The sequence below is a fragment of the Vidua macroura genome, chromosome 1 (assembly GCF_024509145.1).
Source record: "Vidua macroura isolate BioBank_ID:100142 chromosome 1, ASM2450914v1, whole genome shotgun sequence".
In the NCBI taxonomy this organism is placed as follows: domain Eukaryota; kingdom Metazoa; phylum Chordata; class Aves; order Passeriformes; family Viduidae; genus Vidua; species Vidua macroura.
Genome location: NC_071571.1, coordinates 121759943 through 121777403, shown reverse-complemented (window position 1 = coordinate 121777403; position 17461 = coordinate 121759943). Strand labels below are relative to the sequence as shown.

The 17461-nt window shown below is 41.2% G+C and overlaps 1 protein-coding gene and 1 long non-coding RNA gene across 2 annotated transcripts; one reads left to right on the top strand and one right to left on the bottom strand.

Moving 5' to 3' along the window:
- Positions 1-415: 415 nt before the first annotated feature.
- Positions 416-3074, top strand: MSC (musculin). Its single transcript, XM_053983730.1, has 2 exons — positions 416-983; positions 1746-3074. Exons 1-2 carry the CDS (start codon positions 462-464, stop codon positions 1830-1832), a joined length of 609 nt encoding a protein of 202 aa, XP_053839705.1. The 5' UTR covers positions 416-461; the 3' UTR covers positions 1833-3074.
- A 6026-nt stretch (positions 3075-9100) lies between these two features.
- On the bottom strand, positions 9101-17127 carry LOC128816850 (uncharacterized). The gene is made up of 3 exons (XR_008440032.1): positions 16819-17127; positions 12054-12121; positions 9101-9276 (listed from the first exon to the last, which is right to left on the bottom strand). It is a non-coding gene; the product is annotated as an uncharacterized LOC128816850 (long non-coding RNA).
- Between the last annotated feature and the right edge of the window lie 334 nt (positions 17128-17461).

Sequence of the window (17461 nt, the reverse complement as noted above, 5' to 3'; positions counted from 1 at the left end):
TGGCGGGACCAGCCCTAGAGATATTTTACGATCTCCGAAGAGAGGAGAGGGGTCTGTCCAAAGGCAAAGGCGTGACGCCCAAGAGAACACACACGGAGAAATCCCACGTGTCCGTGTACCCCCATCCGCGTGTGTGTGCCCCCACACAGGGGTCTGGCGCTGCGCACCGCCGCGGACCGCGGGCCGGCGCGGAGAGGCGCCGCCCCCGGCGCGGGGCTCCGCAGGGCCCGACCCCCGCCCCGCGCCCCTCTCCTCCCCTCCGCCCGGCAGATGGTTCGCTCCGCGGACACCCGATATATAGCGCTGTCAAGGGGCGCATCCCCCCTCCGCGCCCCCCCCGCGCCCCCGCCCCGGCACGGACTCTCCGCAGCGGGGCCGCCCCGCTCTCGGCCGACTCGGCTCGGCCGTCCGCCCCCGCCCGCCTGCCGCGCTGCCCGCCTCCCCGCCGCCCGCCCGGGGCCATGTCCACGGGCTCCGCGAGCGAGGCGGAGGAGCTGCCCGAGATGGACCTGCGGGCACTGCAGCTGGACTACCCGCCGCCGCCGGCTAAGCGCCAGCCCCGCGGCGAGCTCTACCCCTCGGGGGACAACTCCTCGGCGGCGGAGGAGGAGGAAGAGGAGGAAGAAGAGGAGGAAGAGGACGGCGAGGGCAGCTGCGCGGCGGGGCCGGCGGGCAGCGGCTGCAAGAGGAAACGGGCGCGGGGCGGCGGCCCCGGGGGCAAGAAGGCGGCGTCGGGGCCGCGGGGGCCGCCGCCCGAGGGGAAGCAGTCCCAGCGTAACGCGGCCAACGCGCGGGAGCGGGCGCGGATGCGGGTGCTGAGCAAGGCGTTCTCCCGGCTGAAGACGAGCTTGCCCTGGGTGCCGCCGGACACCAAGCTCTCCAAGCTGGACACGCTACGCCTGGCGTCCAGCTACATCGCCCACCTCCGGCAGCTCCTGCAGGAGGACCGCTACGAGAACGGCTACGTCCATCCCGTCAACCTGGTACGGCGCGGGGGGCGGGCGGGATGCGGCGAGGGTCACCCGCGGGGAATCCACGGGCACCGCTCGGAGCAGCCCCGCGGAGCCGGTGCCTCGGGCAGGGCGGCAGCGCTCAGGCCGTGCCCGCCCTGCAAGGAGAAACCCCCAAGGGCGGGGCGGCCCTGGCTGCTCCGCAAATCCCCGGGGGCCCTCGCACCGTGGATGACTCCGGGGCCGCGCTTGGCTTTGGGTGATGGCGGGTGTGTCAGTCCTGGGGAGTCAGAATAGGGGACCCTAAAGATTACATTCCTCGGGCATTAGGCAAGCTTAGTGTCCGAAAAAGGAGTAACTCGGTATGCCGGCTGGCCTGCAGCACAAGCAGAGCGTCATGAGTTCATCGGTACAAAATTAAACACCCGATGCTTGTCACAGGGGTAAAACGTTTTCTTATATGCAGCAGAGTGATTGTTTTGGAATAGTTTATATGCTTTTTATTTATTAAATGACGCAAAGAGTTTCAAAGCAAGAGAAACATTGCAGTTTGGATGTGAACAGTGTTGCTGACTATTGTAGACCTTCTGTGGAGCATTTAATTATAAGGAAAAACGTAATGAAAATATTTGTTAGAGGAACTCAGCTCTCTCTGTGCTTCCCACAGGGACTAAAACATGATGACGTCTTTGCAACTGAACCAGAGTTAGACATCTATCAGTAATAAAGCTCCAGTTTCATACGAGGATAAACTTCCTTTTAATATGAAATACCTTTTTTTTTTTTTGCTTACAGACTTGGCCGTTTGTGGTTTCAGGAAGACCTGATTCTGACACCAAAGAAGTTTCTACTGCCAGCAGATTATGTGGAACTACTGCATAGTCAGACTAAATTGAAGATTTCTTATTGTTGATTTTTTTTTTTTTTTTAATGGGTTGGGTATTTTTAAGAGCTGTGATTTATCAGCTCAGGACTAGTAGATGGGGCAAACTCCTATCTCTAACAGTGTTAAGTCTGCATCCCTCATCATTCTTTCCCCTTAATGTTCTGAGGGCAGATTATTTAAAGCAGTAAATAATGGAGGTGGTTGAAATTAGAGGTTTTATGAACTGACTGCACCAGCTGAAGTCTAAGACTTGGCTTCATCATTCTTACCACTGCCTGAGGACCTGCTGTTCTGAGGCTTTTAAACTAATGGAAGAGGAATATAATGATATAGAATTAACAGCATGGACCAAAATACAATTCTACAAACTAACCCCAAACAGTGTTATTTGTATTGTAAAGCAAAACAGTATTTTAAAATAGCTTTGAAAGTCAGATAGATTTATAATATATTTTGATGGCTTTTGTATTCATGGGTCTGGTTTATTGCAACTATGCAATTAGTCATACTTTTTTCTTTTGGTCCCTTTGATCAGAGTTTTCTTAAAAATGTGTAAGTGGACACATTCTGTTACAACTCATTGGAATTAAAGTAATTCCTTTGGTTATGTCTTGAAATGCCACATGTAAGAATGTAGGACTGTCCCTAGAAATGTGGCAGAGTTTCTGTGCCTTAATCTGGAAGGGAATTCTGCTTACTGTAAGGCCAGTGTGCATGTGTTTTAAAGAATGTGTTTGTATGATGCTGCAAAATAACAAGAATTCACAGTGTTTTAAATATTTTTCCTGTACTGTTATGTTTATCATTGAGAAGTTTACTCTTAAACGAGTTAGTGTGTCATTTCCGTACAGATTCAAACATTGTAATAAAAAACGATGCCATCAAATAAGTTGCAAATGTAAATAACTCTATTTTTTTATAAATGACATTAAAAGCTTGGTTACAGTGACTTACTGGTACTGTGATAGTGTGTGTCTGCATCCATATGTGAGCATCTTTGTAATGCATGTTCTTGAAACCCACTTTTGTAAACACTGTTATCTTCTCCATCTCTTGAGGGCAGATACATCTCCAGCAACAGAGTCAGATAAGAACACTTTCACCCCAAACAATTTATTTGAGGTGCAGTACTATATATCAATCAGCAGGGATGGCCAAGTTTTAACAACTTACAGAATGTTCTGTAATATTCTCTTCTGTGCAACAGAATAATAAATAAATGCAGATTAAGAAATTGAGGTCATACAGCATAATAGCTCCTTTTGCTGTTTTTTGGCATTTCCATATGTAATGTGTTTTGCTTTTAGCAGTATTTTTGCAGTAGGGAAATTAGATTAATTTTCCTATTTGAGAACAGAGTTTTCCTGTTTTAAGAGTAAAACTCCTGAGATAAGATTTTATTTTTCTCAGAGCAGTTAACTCAGAGTAAGGGAGAAAACTGAATTGCTTTAGAGAAGAAACAGCCACTTCTTCCTTATAAGCAGTGAGGAGGAAGAAACATTTGTTTAATAAAGAAACAGTTTAACATAATTTGTTGTCATCCTATGTTGTCAGGTCATCCCATGTCATGGATCTCGGGTTTGAAATACTGCATAGAAGTCCAAGTCTGACTATTGGTCCTGCAAGTATGTGAACTGCAGAAAATTGGTTTTCTTCTTGTGAAAATAATCCAGAAACACTGAAAAATAAAATGAAAAGCACAGTCCAGGATCTGCCAAAAGTGTTGCTTTTAGTGATTTGGGGGCAAGCTGTACAGAAACCATAATATAATTTAACTTCAATTTTTTTTCAGAGAAAGTCTGTGAAGGAAGAGGGCTATCCTAATTTGCAGTTAATGTAGCTGAGCTGGGACTCCACCTCACTTCCTCTAGGAAGCTTTATAAAAAGAAAAGAACATAAACAATAGAGCAAAAATGAAGAACCTTTAGGAAGGCATAAGGTATGAGAAAACTCAACCAATGTTTATCTGAACCCTAAAAAAACGATTATTCAGCAGTTTAACTAAGGTACCACTTGAGATAATCTCAGTTGCGACACTTAGCTGGTTTTGGCCTTGATCCCAGCTGTAATTGGTTAACGACTCTAGGAGATCAGAAAAACAAGGAAAGCTGGAGAACATTAAACAGTACAGAAAGTCTGTGCAGAGTGATGGAAAAAAATTTTCAATGTCTATTCCCAAATACAAAGTGGTTATGTTAAGTAAATACAGTAGATCAAAATGGTGTGAGGAGTGTGACATGAAGAAAAACATAGGATTACTTCCACCCATGCACCATACTGCATGCTCTCAAGTACATTTTGCTTTGTGGCTGCACAATAAGTTGAAATGCTTTCTTTGTAAAGTAATGGATGCATTTACTCTATTTTTTACAGTAACACACATCCATATGGTGGTGATGTCCCAACAGACTGTCAGTGGTTTTAGAATAGAAGTAAACAGTGGTCTCAGGTGACATTTCATGTCAAAATCTGGAGAGAAAATGGCAGCTTTTAGATACTAAATGTTGTACAAGACTCAGTTTTTTCTTTTACATACCTCTATACAGAGATATATGTATTAGTGTACACTTATTTCTCTTAATACAGCAATTAGGGATGTTTAGATTTCTCCATTAAGGATCTGATATTTCAAATCATTAAATTTAATCCTTGGGTTTATAAATTCTGTTACTGAAAAGTAAATTAATCTTCTTCTCTCTCAGTGAGATGCATTATATGATTAGGAAAAATATCAGGTAATTGAACTCTGTGGGTTTGTCTGTTTGCTTTGAGATAAAGGCTGCTGTCTTTCCAGGGGAATGCCAAGTAGGTCATATATTCTGGAAATCCTCACCTATAAAGACACACCAAAAATACATGATTAAAATTTTGAAACATTTTTTTAAATTCAGATGAAAGTCATATCAGTTCTTTACATGAATGAAGAGAACAAAACATTCTAAAATGTGATTTTTTAAGCATTAACAGATTCCACTGAAAGATAAAAAAGGTCATCCTTTTTTTTTTAATTAAGTTTTTGACAACCTGATATAGTAAATTAATTTCATTTTTAAAGCCTGACTGTTTGGTTTGTCTGGATAGTTACAGAGGTGTGCAGAGGGGAGACTTAAAATGAGAAACAACTTCAAATATCTACAGCTCATGAGCACAGAAGGTAAGAAATACATACATTTTTATTGGACTTGGCAAGTTTAAGCTTGATGATTTTGGGTTATATTAATGTTCCTTGCACAAGGTAAAAGATGAACCCTTCTTGATCCCATAAAGTTTTGCAGAATTTGCTGAAGCTGTTTTACAAATAAAATGCCAAATTACCTACAACTGATATTCTACCAAAACCTGCTTCATATGAAATCTGACTGGCAGATTACCTGCATTGACTTCCGGGGCAAAAAAAATCCATATATAAAGAGGAACACTTGCCTCCCAACAATATTTTTATGACTTTAGATTAATACAAATGTTGTGTGGGAAAAATATTCTTTACAAATATTCTGTGTGGGAATCTGATGGAGCAGATCATTAGCCATCATTAACCTTTCCTTTCCAATGCATGTGTTTGCTTACACAGGGGAAGTATGTCTCTCATATTGAAAATTTTAACAATTCTGAGCAAAAGAAACATAGTTTGCATATAGAAAATACCTAAGCCATACTATTCCCTCTTAGTATATTTATACATGTACTATTTAAAGAACTCTCAGCTACTGTAAGGATTCTCAGTAAAAATTTGGTATTTTTGACTAAGTAAAGGTCACTATGTAAGTGGTACAGTTGCCATAGGGGTCTCCCAGGTGAAAAAGGGAGTTGAATAAATTATTGTAAGATCTCAATAAGTACCTGAAAGTTACTCTGTCTTTCTTTATTGACTCTAAAAGGACCCGAAGAGGACCAGCTGCAAAATTCAGTTAAATATGAATGTTTTAGTTAAATATCTAATGTTGGGAGGGATATAGGCAGGTTTAAAAGTCAGAACTTTATATGAGCCAAGGAAGCTACAAAGAAGGAAGAAGGGGGATTTAGAGCCACCCAACAATACAAGCCTATAGTAACCTCATAAACAAATATTACATACATTATTTGGATGAAAAACATGGAAAGCTGTCCATTGTACTGAGCAACAGTCACTTCTCCACAAGTAACTAATTCTATGTAATGATGAATTTGCACTTGATATGGCAGGGCAGGTTCTCATCAAGACTTATTCCAGTTATACCTACGAATAAGGTTCCACCACTGGACAGAGTTTATCACACTCCAGCTGAAAGATATGTACACAGAAATTCTCTTCAGAGCACAAAAGACAGATGCTGAGCTGTCTTGCAGACCCTAAATACCTATATCCATAATTTTATTATACTCTGACAAGAGGGCTCTAGGATGAGTTGCTACATTATGCAGAAACTTGTGCTATCACAGTGCAGGCTGGTTAGGATTCAGGTACTAAGAACGAACAGGTCTCAGTATCTTCCTTGGCTCTGAAAAATGTGTAAATGCAAATTAATAATAAAAAAAAAAAAAAAAAACTAAAAATGCCTTAGTTAGAATGCAGCATGTGAGAATCTTACTAGAGTTAAAATTCCTACAAAAGTTAAGACAGCTGAAAGGATTAATATAGTTATCCAGCAAGTCAAGCAAAACTGAGAACTTGTGGCTGATGTAGAGCTGAGGAATTGCTCCTGTAATATTGAGCTTCTGACATTCTGGGAGGGTCTGGGACTAGAAACATTTGGTGACACTCAGAAGAACTATAATTAACCTTGATGTGACTGGAATTTAGCAAGCAAAGGAAATCACTCTATCTTTTCACAGCAGTGAAACTGTTAAAAAGAATTCACATTTCCAGGGTTAAAAATAATTCAGACTGTGACAAGAAAAGCTCTCTATGACAACAAAGCAGGCAGAACTGTGAGTCAGAATAATTGCAAAAACATAACCCCAGTCCAAGCAAACAGGCTGCTCAGCATTTGGGACAAAAAGTCACGAGAATAGCAAAGGATTGCATCAGTGTATGTTTATGAAGGCCTGTGTAGTAAGCTCAGCACACATGAAGGGCATGGAAGACAGCACCTTTATCTTACAGGAATTTTCACAGAAACAAAAATAATAAGATCAATGGACAGTAATCCAAAAATTAATGGATCACTTTTTAATTTTAATTCCAAGTTGCTGTGATGGCAGAAGCTATATCAGTAGCACCTTAAATCCCATAGTCAGTAAAAGATAAGAAGTAAATGTAGGCATGACTATTCATAGAAAATTGGTATTGGAACAGCATAAGAAATTACTGTATTCTTTGAATTTTGTCCCCTTCAAAGAGGACCACAAAAAAAAAAAAAAAAAACAAACAAAAAAAAAAAAAAAAAACAACAACAAAAAAAAAAACAACCACATTTTGCTATTTACTAGGGAGGGGATTTGAAGTCCTGAAAAAGCCTTATATTCCTGTGTGTGACATTTTCATGTTATGTATGGATATGCTTGAGACTTGTAAGGTGTATTAGGATAGCTCTGTATAACTGTGGAGGTTATAAAAGGTCACCCTGTGTATGCAGGAAGACCTCTGGGGCACTCAAACCTCAGAATCACAATTAAATGTCAACACAGGAAAAACACACATCACATTCACATTCATTTGGGTTGTGCCCAATTCTTGCCCTTTTCATAGGAAAAGGAGCAAAACTTGTGGTGTTTGGGGAATGATTGAGTAAATGACATTTTGACATGAGAAAAAGAGTGGGGAAAAAAAAGCCAAAGAGAAAATTTAACCCTTTTCTGTAGGAGCCCTTGATTAAAACTAAACTGCCAAATTGGTGAAGTTATAATGAAGACCATTATAAGGAAGTACTCCTCAAGAGTAAATTTGTCTTCATCCACTAGAAATGAAGTGTCAGCCGGAGCTACATGGAGATAAATGTATGAAATTCAGCTCTCTGTACAGATATTTGGATTACAAGTTTAATGTTTAACAGCATGACAGTGATGTTATGAAGCATAAACTGAAAACCCTCTTGAAAGACAGCCCTGAGGTGTCTTATCCTGGCTAAGGTGTAACTATGTGTCATACATAGAATCACACTGAACTCCTGAAATACAGTACCCACATATGCATAATATTATTTGTACCACAGCCTATAATAAACCTGCCCCATGGAGATGTCACGAGTTAAAAAGCCAGTTAAGTAGCCAGTAGCACTGCTGAGCATTGCAGCTTCAGTGCCTATGCTGCTACATAGTTGGAGAGGTCCCTGCTTGGTTTGTGGGTTTGGTATGGGACACATGCCATTCTCCCAAGCACTGCCAAGCCATAGTTAGTGAGTCAGCTGTGGATAGGGATAATTTACAATATACAGTTGAACTCATAGTATTCTGGAGATTGAGAGTGCACAGTCATAAGCAGCCTGCACACAAACTAGCCCAGGACAGGTGACCTCAAAGGCAGAGGCCAGTCTTTGTAGAACAGCCCTTCAAGCTACTTAGTACTTTAGACATAACCTCTGTATTTTAAGTGAAGTATCCAGTTCACAGAACTTCCTATGTTTCATATTTGATCCAGATTTTTCTCTTATTTTAGATTCTTCTGGGCAGAGAAGACCATGCATCCCTTCATTCTTATGTATCTATCATCAAGAAGTCTTACATCCAACTAGGATGTTACCAAACATTGGACCAAAATGAATGAAAATCCTGACATTAAACTGTAGATCCTACTGCTGAAGCTGAATAGAATCCTTAGGATTGTAAAATTTCTCTAAGAACATTAAGTGCAACCACTAACCAGCCACTGCCATATTCAATCCTAAAATGTATCCCCGAGTGCCACATCTATATGTTTTTTGAAGACTTCTAGGAATAGTGATTCCACCACTTCCCTGAACAAACTAGGTAGGTGATTTCATTTCAGTTTTATGTCCAGCTCCCTTGTAATATATGCCCCGGTGTGCAAGACAGTGGCAAGTCTAGCAGTGGATTGAAAGACAGTAGGTCATTTTTTTTCTGAGTGTAGTTTAACAGTAAAATGTACATGAGGCATCAAATCAATATAACAATCCCTATTTCCTCTTCCAGGTTTTCAGTGTGTGTCTCAAGTACTAAATATTAAATAAACCCTTTTCTTTTTTTCACTTCTTAGATATGCCTTTACACTGTCATTATTGTAAAGCCAAAAAAAAAGCTCTTTTTTCTTCAACAGTTAAGACAAAATAGACAAATTATGATTTTTATAATTTTTCTGACAGCAGCCACTTTGGATACCCACAGACACAGAAAGACACATTTCCCAAACTCTGGTAATCCCACAAAAGTGTGCCTCTGAATGAGGGTGGGGAGACAGCCCCAGGTGGCCTTCAGCATCTCTGGCTGGCACAAGTGTTTCCTCTCTGTCATCGAGACATGTGCCTGGCTCTTTTCCGAGATGACTCCTGGAGAACTGGCAGCTGGCTGGGAGACATGAGCAAGAGGAAAAAAATTCAGGTGAAACAAAGAGAAAAACTGATTTGTAAAGAGCCTGCAGATTCTGCCGAAAGGGCTATGATGGATTAGAAAAAATCTCGAGGTGGGATGAACTTACTCACCGCTTCAAAAATATTTAAATACACCTACAGAAAGGACTAGGGGGAGGTTATCTAGTTACTCCAGCTTAGAACCATAGAATGATAGAATTATTAAGGTTGGAAAAGACCTTTAATATCACCAAGTCCAACCATCAGTTTGTGAGCTTGTTCACTCACTCCTAAGCATTACTTTATTTAATAAAGTAGTATCGGCAACAAATACTGATGGAGGACTGATGGAGTATCAGCATCAAATACTGAGGGAGGGCTCCTAACTCCTCTGCACCTGATGCAGAGCAGGCACCTCTTTTCTTGGCACTGGACAGCACCCGTCCCATTTTAAAGTGTCCGAGAGTGCCGCCTTCTCCCCTCGGCTCCGCTGCCTCCCCAGGCGTGACAGAGGCGCTCCCCGGGCCGCTGCTGCCCCGGAGAGAGGCCCCCCCGCCGGGAAAGGCGGGATCGCCGGGATCGGCCCCGCAGGCGGGGCACGGGCGCCCCCCGGTGGCTCTCTGGGTGAAGAACCTTTTCCTAATGTCCAACCTAAACCTCCCCTGACACGGCCTCAGGCCATTCCCTCGGGTTCTGCCACTGTCACCACAGAGGAGAGATCAGTGTCTGCCCCTCCCCTTCCCCTCATGAGGAAGTTGTAACTGTAATGATGTCTCCCCTCAGGCTCCTCCAGGCTGAACAGACCAGGTGACCTCAGTCACACCACATATGACTTCCCCTCAAGGCCCTTCACCATCCTCGTGGACCTGCTTTGGACACTCTATGATAGTTTAATGTCTTTTTAATATTGAGGAGCCCAAAACTGCCCCCAGCACTCGAGGTGAGGCCGTCCCAGTGCAGAGCAGAGTGGGACAATCCCCTCCCTTGCCTGGCTAGCCATGCTGTCTGTGATGCCCCCCAGGACACGCTTGGGCCTCCTGGCTACCAGGGCACTGCTGACTCATGTCTCATGTTCAACTTGCCATTGACCAGGACTGCCAGGTCCTTTTCCATGTTGCTGCTTTCCAGCCTCTCATTCAGGAGTCTGTCTGTACATCCAGGGTTGCCCCACCCCAGGTACAGAATCTAGAACTTTCCCTTGTTGAGCTTCGTATGGTTGGTGATTGCTCAGAGCGTTAGGAATGAATGATGTGGGGATCAGCATTAGGAATGGCGCTGGAATGGTGTTAGAGCCCTTGGTACCAGCCATGGCTCCTTCAATAAGCCCACGGACGGTGAGGCCTAAGGAGCCTCCTGTGGGGGGTCTGTGTGTGCACGGGCTGCCCACAGCTCCAGTGGAAAATCCCTGAATGTCCCCAGCACCCCGATTCCCTGCCAGTGTGGCCAAGAAGAAACACGGGAACAGGAAGTAGGTGCAAAGGCGGTCTGTGCGTGGCTCCATATAGTGTGGCACCAGCTGTGCCTTACCCAGAACAAAATAAAAGTATTAAAAGAAGATGGGAGGGAGAGGAGCTACCCAGGATGCAGGGTCCAGCCTGCACCTCCAGGCCTGCCCAGCTCAGCGTGGCTCACTCCTGCCAGTTCATAGCCATAGAACAGTCCTTGCCCCAGCAGATTTTGTCCTCCCCTATCAGGGCTGGGACATCTTGTGGTGAAGGACCCTGGGGACACTCTACAACCTGCTCTTGGTGTATTTTTACAGCACAGGCTCCCCTGAGGCATTTCCTATTTACACTGGTTGTTTTGTTTGGTAAGTAACAGCCTGTAATCCTGAATGAAAGGGTCAGTATGGAAAGAGACAGCTACATCTTGTGGTCAGAATGGAAGACAGGGACTGTTCTCATTTGCTGGGCTATGGAATAATATTGAATTTTTAATTTCTCTGTGCTGTTCTTGCCTGATGGTGTTTGGAGGCCAAGATATGTCTTGGGCTCCAAAAACCATTCAGAACTTCTATTAGTAAATAAAAATAAGTAAAGGAATGGCAATATTTTATTACTATGACTCTCTTTAGATAATTAGAAAGTAACAAATACCTAATTATAGAAACACAAGCTTAGAATGACAATCTGTACTGATGTTTTCATAGACTGAGTGGTCCTTTTAGTTAATCTCTCCCTCATTTTTTTGCTTTAGATAAGAGAGAAAGATTTTCTGTGGCTCCAGTACAAGAGGCCTACTTGAATCAACCCCTTTTCATAACCTTCTGAACTTTTAAATGAAATAAACACAGTCTTATGCATTCATTGACAAATACTGGGTTTATACTGATTGTACTGAGCCAGGAAAAGTGAGGCTGACCTGATTTCAGACATTCAAAGCATCCACTAAGGGATAATTTCTCAAAGTCAGCTCTGAAAAGCTGGGGCCAGGACAACAGGGGTGACATGGCAATAGTAATGCAGGTAACATGCCTGGGTTGAGGGACAGGAGTCAAACTCAGTCTTGCACTGTGCACCATAGCTGTTTTCAGCTGTATGCTGAGGCAATAGGAGCAAACCTCCTACATTCCCAAAGACCTGAAGCTGACAACTTTCCAGCAATGGCTAGAATTGCAGATGTTCAAGACATTTTATACTTTTCCCCTTTATTGCCTTAAACACAGGAATGACAGAAATAAACCTTGTCCCAATGCTTCTTATCTGGTATGACAGCTCCTCGTCCTTGCACAGGAATTAAAGAAATAAAACATCTTCCTATTACAACTTAACCTACCTCACATCTGCTTATATTAGGTAGTGGCTTCAGTCTTATGTCTCCAAACACAGAACAAGGGATGCAGCCTGAAAAAGAGGATGAGATCTGTGTCAGATAAAGAAAAAATACAGAAGGGTTTTCTTCCTCCTCTATCCATAGACTGATTCAACAGTGAACTACTGACTGCAGTTAGGAAAATCTACTACTGTCAGTATCACACAGTGGGAATAGCAGAAATGGCACTATGAAGATACCTAGATTTACTGTGTCCCTGTGTTCTTTCTTATTAAGCAATAATTCCAGAAATGTGAGAGGTCTCTTTGTACATTCACCTTTCACTTTGACTCTCAGCTGATAAGCTAAAATCCATATTGACTGGAAAATGCAGTAATGAAATACTGACTTGGATGAAAATGTTGACATCAGTGGGATAAGACTCATTCTAAGAATTTAGCACATTCAGATTTTATCTCTTTCTGCTCTTCTAGTTTATGTTAGGAGCAGTGATCCAACATGAAAAAAATTACTGCTGTGAAAAAAAAAAGTAACTTTAGTACATCAGAAAAAATTTTTTTCAGTTCCTTAAGCAAAGCACTTCTACCTCCTTAACCTGTAATTCTTTAAAATTTTAACAACTAAGCATCTGTAAGGAGGTCTGATTCATCACTCAGCCTGATATTGCATTGCATTGCTTGAAATCAATCTCTACCCTGTTAAGAATGTATCCCTGATGGTGGAGAGTTATGTTCTGGACAAAAGAATAAACCCTTACAATTTGAATTGTGCCCTAATGTTCCTTGCACACTGAGAGCACAGATAAAATACAGACAAGATGTGATGACTGTCTCTCTGATTTGTTTTGGTTTCCTTATGATTTTCTGACACTAGTTCCCCAATAATGAAGTAGAACAGGCTTCATTAGCAAGCTCCTTTCATCTTGTCACATAGGATAGAAATTTTTTCCTTGTTGAAACAGTCTTCCAAACATGGGAAATTTGTCCAGACAGAGTTTCAGATTTTATCTATAGGCAATAGATTTGGACTAAAGATCTTGACAGTCTCAGATTGCAGCAGACTGTAAAGAGATGGTAGTAGGAACCCTTTAGGCAGCCTACTTTGTTTGTGTAGTCTATGATAGAGCTGAAAAGCTGGGTTGCCCTGTCTGGAAGGTGAATCAGAATGTACAAAACCCTCTTCTCTCATCTCCCTCCTTAGATCTTGTTCACTTCAGTCTGCTGATAAACTTAGGTGTCTGAGAAAATGTGGAATTGTTTTCTTTCCGTTTTTCTTAAGTGGTCTCTTGGGGATAGAACAAGGAGACCAACCTTCACCTTGGGAAGGGACAGAGTATACTGCTTCCAAATCAATGTATCACTGCAGAGTCCCCACTTCTCTGACACACAGTTCCTCCCAGCTCCAGTCTCTCCATCTCTGTTCTATGTTACCATATACAACAGACCTCAGGGTAAAAGCACATTTTATCCCGGAGTAAATTTTTACAACTTAGGACATTAGCTAAACACAGCAGTGATTGTTTACATATGTTAATATTTAATTTTGCTTGAAGGGATCATTCTGCCACTGTTATAAATCCTGCTGTAGGATTAAATGCTCATTTGAATGTTTCAGTTTAATTATTTTCAATTTTAATCCAAGAAAGCAAGAAAAGGCCAAGAAAATCTTCACATATGACATTCAAAATATAAATTGTGGGACCTCAGCTGAGTTCTTCAAGAGTAGATCATCCTAAAACTGTGACTGCTAAAAGTGTCTTGGACCCAGTAGATTTCAGAACATAAGCCTGTAGCAGTACATAACCAAAGTGATGAAACAATTACATGAAATTATTATTACAGAATATTTCAGAAGCCCTTTGCACTTCAGATTATGTATTTCCCAGTCAAGTCAGTAGGAATTAAAAAAAAAAACCAAAACTTGTCGCTAAAATATTTATGCTTCTGTGAAAATAGTCCCTTGAAACATCAAATTCTAAATTTGGTTTACCCATTTTCAGTAAACAGTGACACCAAGCAATATATTCACATTTAAAATGACAAGGGAATGAGCACACCTTTTAATTTTAGGTATACTATTTAGATAGCAGCTAAGATGATTTGCAGAGAAACTGAAGTCCTCCAGACCTACTTTTAATGACGTATCACAGTCCCTTCCTAATATAAGCATATATTTTAGATACCTATATTTAAATAAATGGCCTTGCAGATCTGAAGCAGTGATACTGCTTAGCTCAACACCCCCAAAATGGGGTAGCACGAAGGGACCTGACTCATACAGCAGAGAATAATATATGCTTGCCTGCTGAGAGCTGGACATCCCAGAACCACAGAGGAGGTGTGAGTTCCAGCTTCCCTCTGGCTCGCTGGGGCAATGGGAGGAAAGAATGCATAACAAGCTTCTCCTTAGAGCCAAAGGACTCAGTGAAATATGCCTGCCAGGAACTCCAAGTAGCTGATGTGCCAGGCATATAGGCCTGCATGAGCACATGTAGACAAACGTGCTCAAATCCAGCCATACTAGAGTCATTAGTCTGACCTTTTAAAGCATAACAATAACTTTTTTTCCACATTCATTTGAACCTAGAGCAATCCTTTCTGTCCAGCAGTTCACTATTTATGGTCAAAGGGCACTTAATGGGAAGGCATTTTTCTAAGGAGATTGAATTTGTGATGACAGAAAAAAAAAATATCTTTCAAGAGGATGCATTTAGGCTGTATGGGAAAAAATGGTATAACCAGCATGTGAAATTTAATTGGAGGTTCAAGTAATTTGCCCAAGGAATCATTTATCCTTATTTCATGAATTCTGGAAAAATTCAACAAAGAAAGGGATTATAATGCACTTTTTGTAATGGGCTAGTTCTGAACATTTTAATGTTCATATTTTGTCATTTTATAAATCCTAAGGTAAAAACAGCAACTTTACTCAGTTAGACTAAATCATGCAATTCACTCAGTTCACACTTGATGTTTGATGTAATATTTTTCTGCCCTGAACTCATTCCAGAAACAGTTTTACACCACCGCATGACACAACTTGCTTAATTTTTGACTCTTATTCAAGAGCACCTAGTTTAGAGTTTTAAAATACAGACTGATACTACCCATCGTGCCGGAGGAAAAAAACAAAACCCAGCAAACTCAGATAAAAACTCCCCAAATAAACTTTAAGTCAGTTTCCTAATGAAAGCAACACATTTTAAAAATATGTAGTCAAAATGCTGGAGTTAGAAATTATTAGTGCCTGCATAGATCAGCAAAACACACTGAATCCCACTGTACAATGTTCTGTTTCAATACACTGCAGTCAATTGACAGTTTGAACCAGTACAGTTTTCATCCTTTTTATCTGGTCCTTGGGGCCAGATTTGGTAAAACATAATAATATCCTAACATATATTTTCTATTTATCCAAATAAGGCATATGTACAAACATTTTACTGCTCTATTTGACATATATGAAAGAATATTTTTACATATATATTACACAGAAGTAAGAAAAAAAAAAAAAGATCAAGGTAGATAAAGTGTTCAGCTATCCAGAGATTGGTATCTATGAGAATTTGTTTTTTCAAATGTTCAAAAGGCATAAAAAAAATTCCTTTGTTTTCACATTCCAGGTCTTAATCCACAGTCAAACAACTGGATTTATTTTCCTACAGCTTCCACCCTCTTATAAGGCAACTTTAAGAACAAAAGACTATGAGTTACAGAAATTTAAGGCAAAGTTTTTTTTTTCCTGTTGTGCCTGTAGTACTATTCTGATACCTGAGCCTTCAGTTCATTTGATGAATTATTGTTATAACAATTTAGGATTCTCAGAACACCTGCCAATGTGCATCAAAATCCCCCACCAGGGAGGAGGATGCAGTTTTATCCATATTGTCTTTGCTAGAAATTTCAGTGACCATTAATTCTTATAGTGCCTTCAGAGAGCAGAATGTGCCAGATTCCTGTTGCCTATGGTAAAGTTAAGATGGAGAATATTTGCTGTTGTAGCTGAAGAAAAAAGTTGTTGTCCAAATATCTGTGCCTTTGTATCAGTTTAGACTGTTTCTAAGCTTAAACAGTTGTTTTTTCTATACATTCTCATATTTCATGTCTGCTTCAATTTTCTATTTTTTACCTCTGTTAATCTTAAGAAACTGCTGACAATTTTTCTTTAAAAATTAAATCTGTAAACATCTCTCCTTTTAAAATTAGTTTCAGCTCAGGGAAGAGGAAAGTCTCAATGGAAAGATCAATTTCACTCCCCAAGCTCATGCGTAAATTCTATCTACCTAGTCTGTAGTTAGACTGGGTCTGAGTTTTGCTGCAGTTTTGTTCTTCTTTAAACAGTTTGCAGTGACAAAAAACAGGTTAGCATCTCTCATCCTGACTGCATGAGTTAAAAGGACCAGTTCCATTTCCAAGAGATTAGTCTGACTGAAGCCTATTTTCCAGAGAAGAATATCAAGTCTCATCTCAGTGTAGCAAGAATCTACTACTGCCAAGTCATCCATCCCTGGATTTATCTTTAGACATGGTCCTTGATTTTTTTTTTTCTTTTTTTCTTTTTTTTCTTTTTTTTTTTTTCTTGCAAGGCTTCTTCACCTATCTATATATGATCTCCAGGAACTTTGTGGTAGGGAAAAATTGTTTGAAAGGAGGGAAGCAGAGGTTGAAATTATGTTTTTATTTTTACTGCTCCCAGGGTGAAGGGAAGAAGTACCTAAGTCCCCCTCTTCTACTTTCCCAGCTATTTTACTAATCCTCAGCCCACTTACCCTCAGGCACTGATCCCCAGAGCCCCCTGCAGTCTGCCAGGAATAACAAACACAAATTTGATGCTGATCTATCTTCCACCTCTTTCTCCGGCTCTCTTCTGCAGATATAAATCCCAGTCTGTATCACACAATTCAGGAGAAGCTGCAGCAGTGACCAGTTGCCTTCATGGTCATCAAATCTTTGATTTGGATCTGGCCTTAGGGAGATAATTAATGCCTGTTTGGGTAGGAAAGAGATAGTACCATTTGCTGGGGTTTTTTTCTTTTAGGAATAAAAAGAAATGTTTTGACAAAATTTTGACTGCATAGATGTAGATTCCTTCCTTCCTTCCTTCCTTCCTTCCCTTCCTTCCTTCCTTCCTTCCTTCCTTCCTTCCTTCCTTCCTTCCTTCCTTCCTTCCTTCCTTCCTTCCTTCCTTCCTTCCTTCTTCCTTCCTTCCTTCCTTCCTTCCTTCCTTCCTTCCTTCCTTCCTTCCTTCCTTCCTTCCTTCCTTCCTTCCTTCCTTCCTTCCTTCCTTCCTTCCTTCCTTCCTTCCTTCCTTCCTTCCTTCCTTCCTTCCTTCCTTCCTTCCTTCCTTCCTTCCTTCCTTCCTTCCTTCCTTCCTTCCTTCCTTCCTTCCTTCCTTCCTTTTTCTTTTTCTTT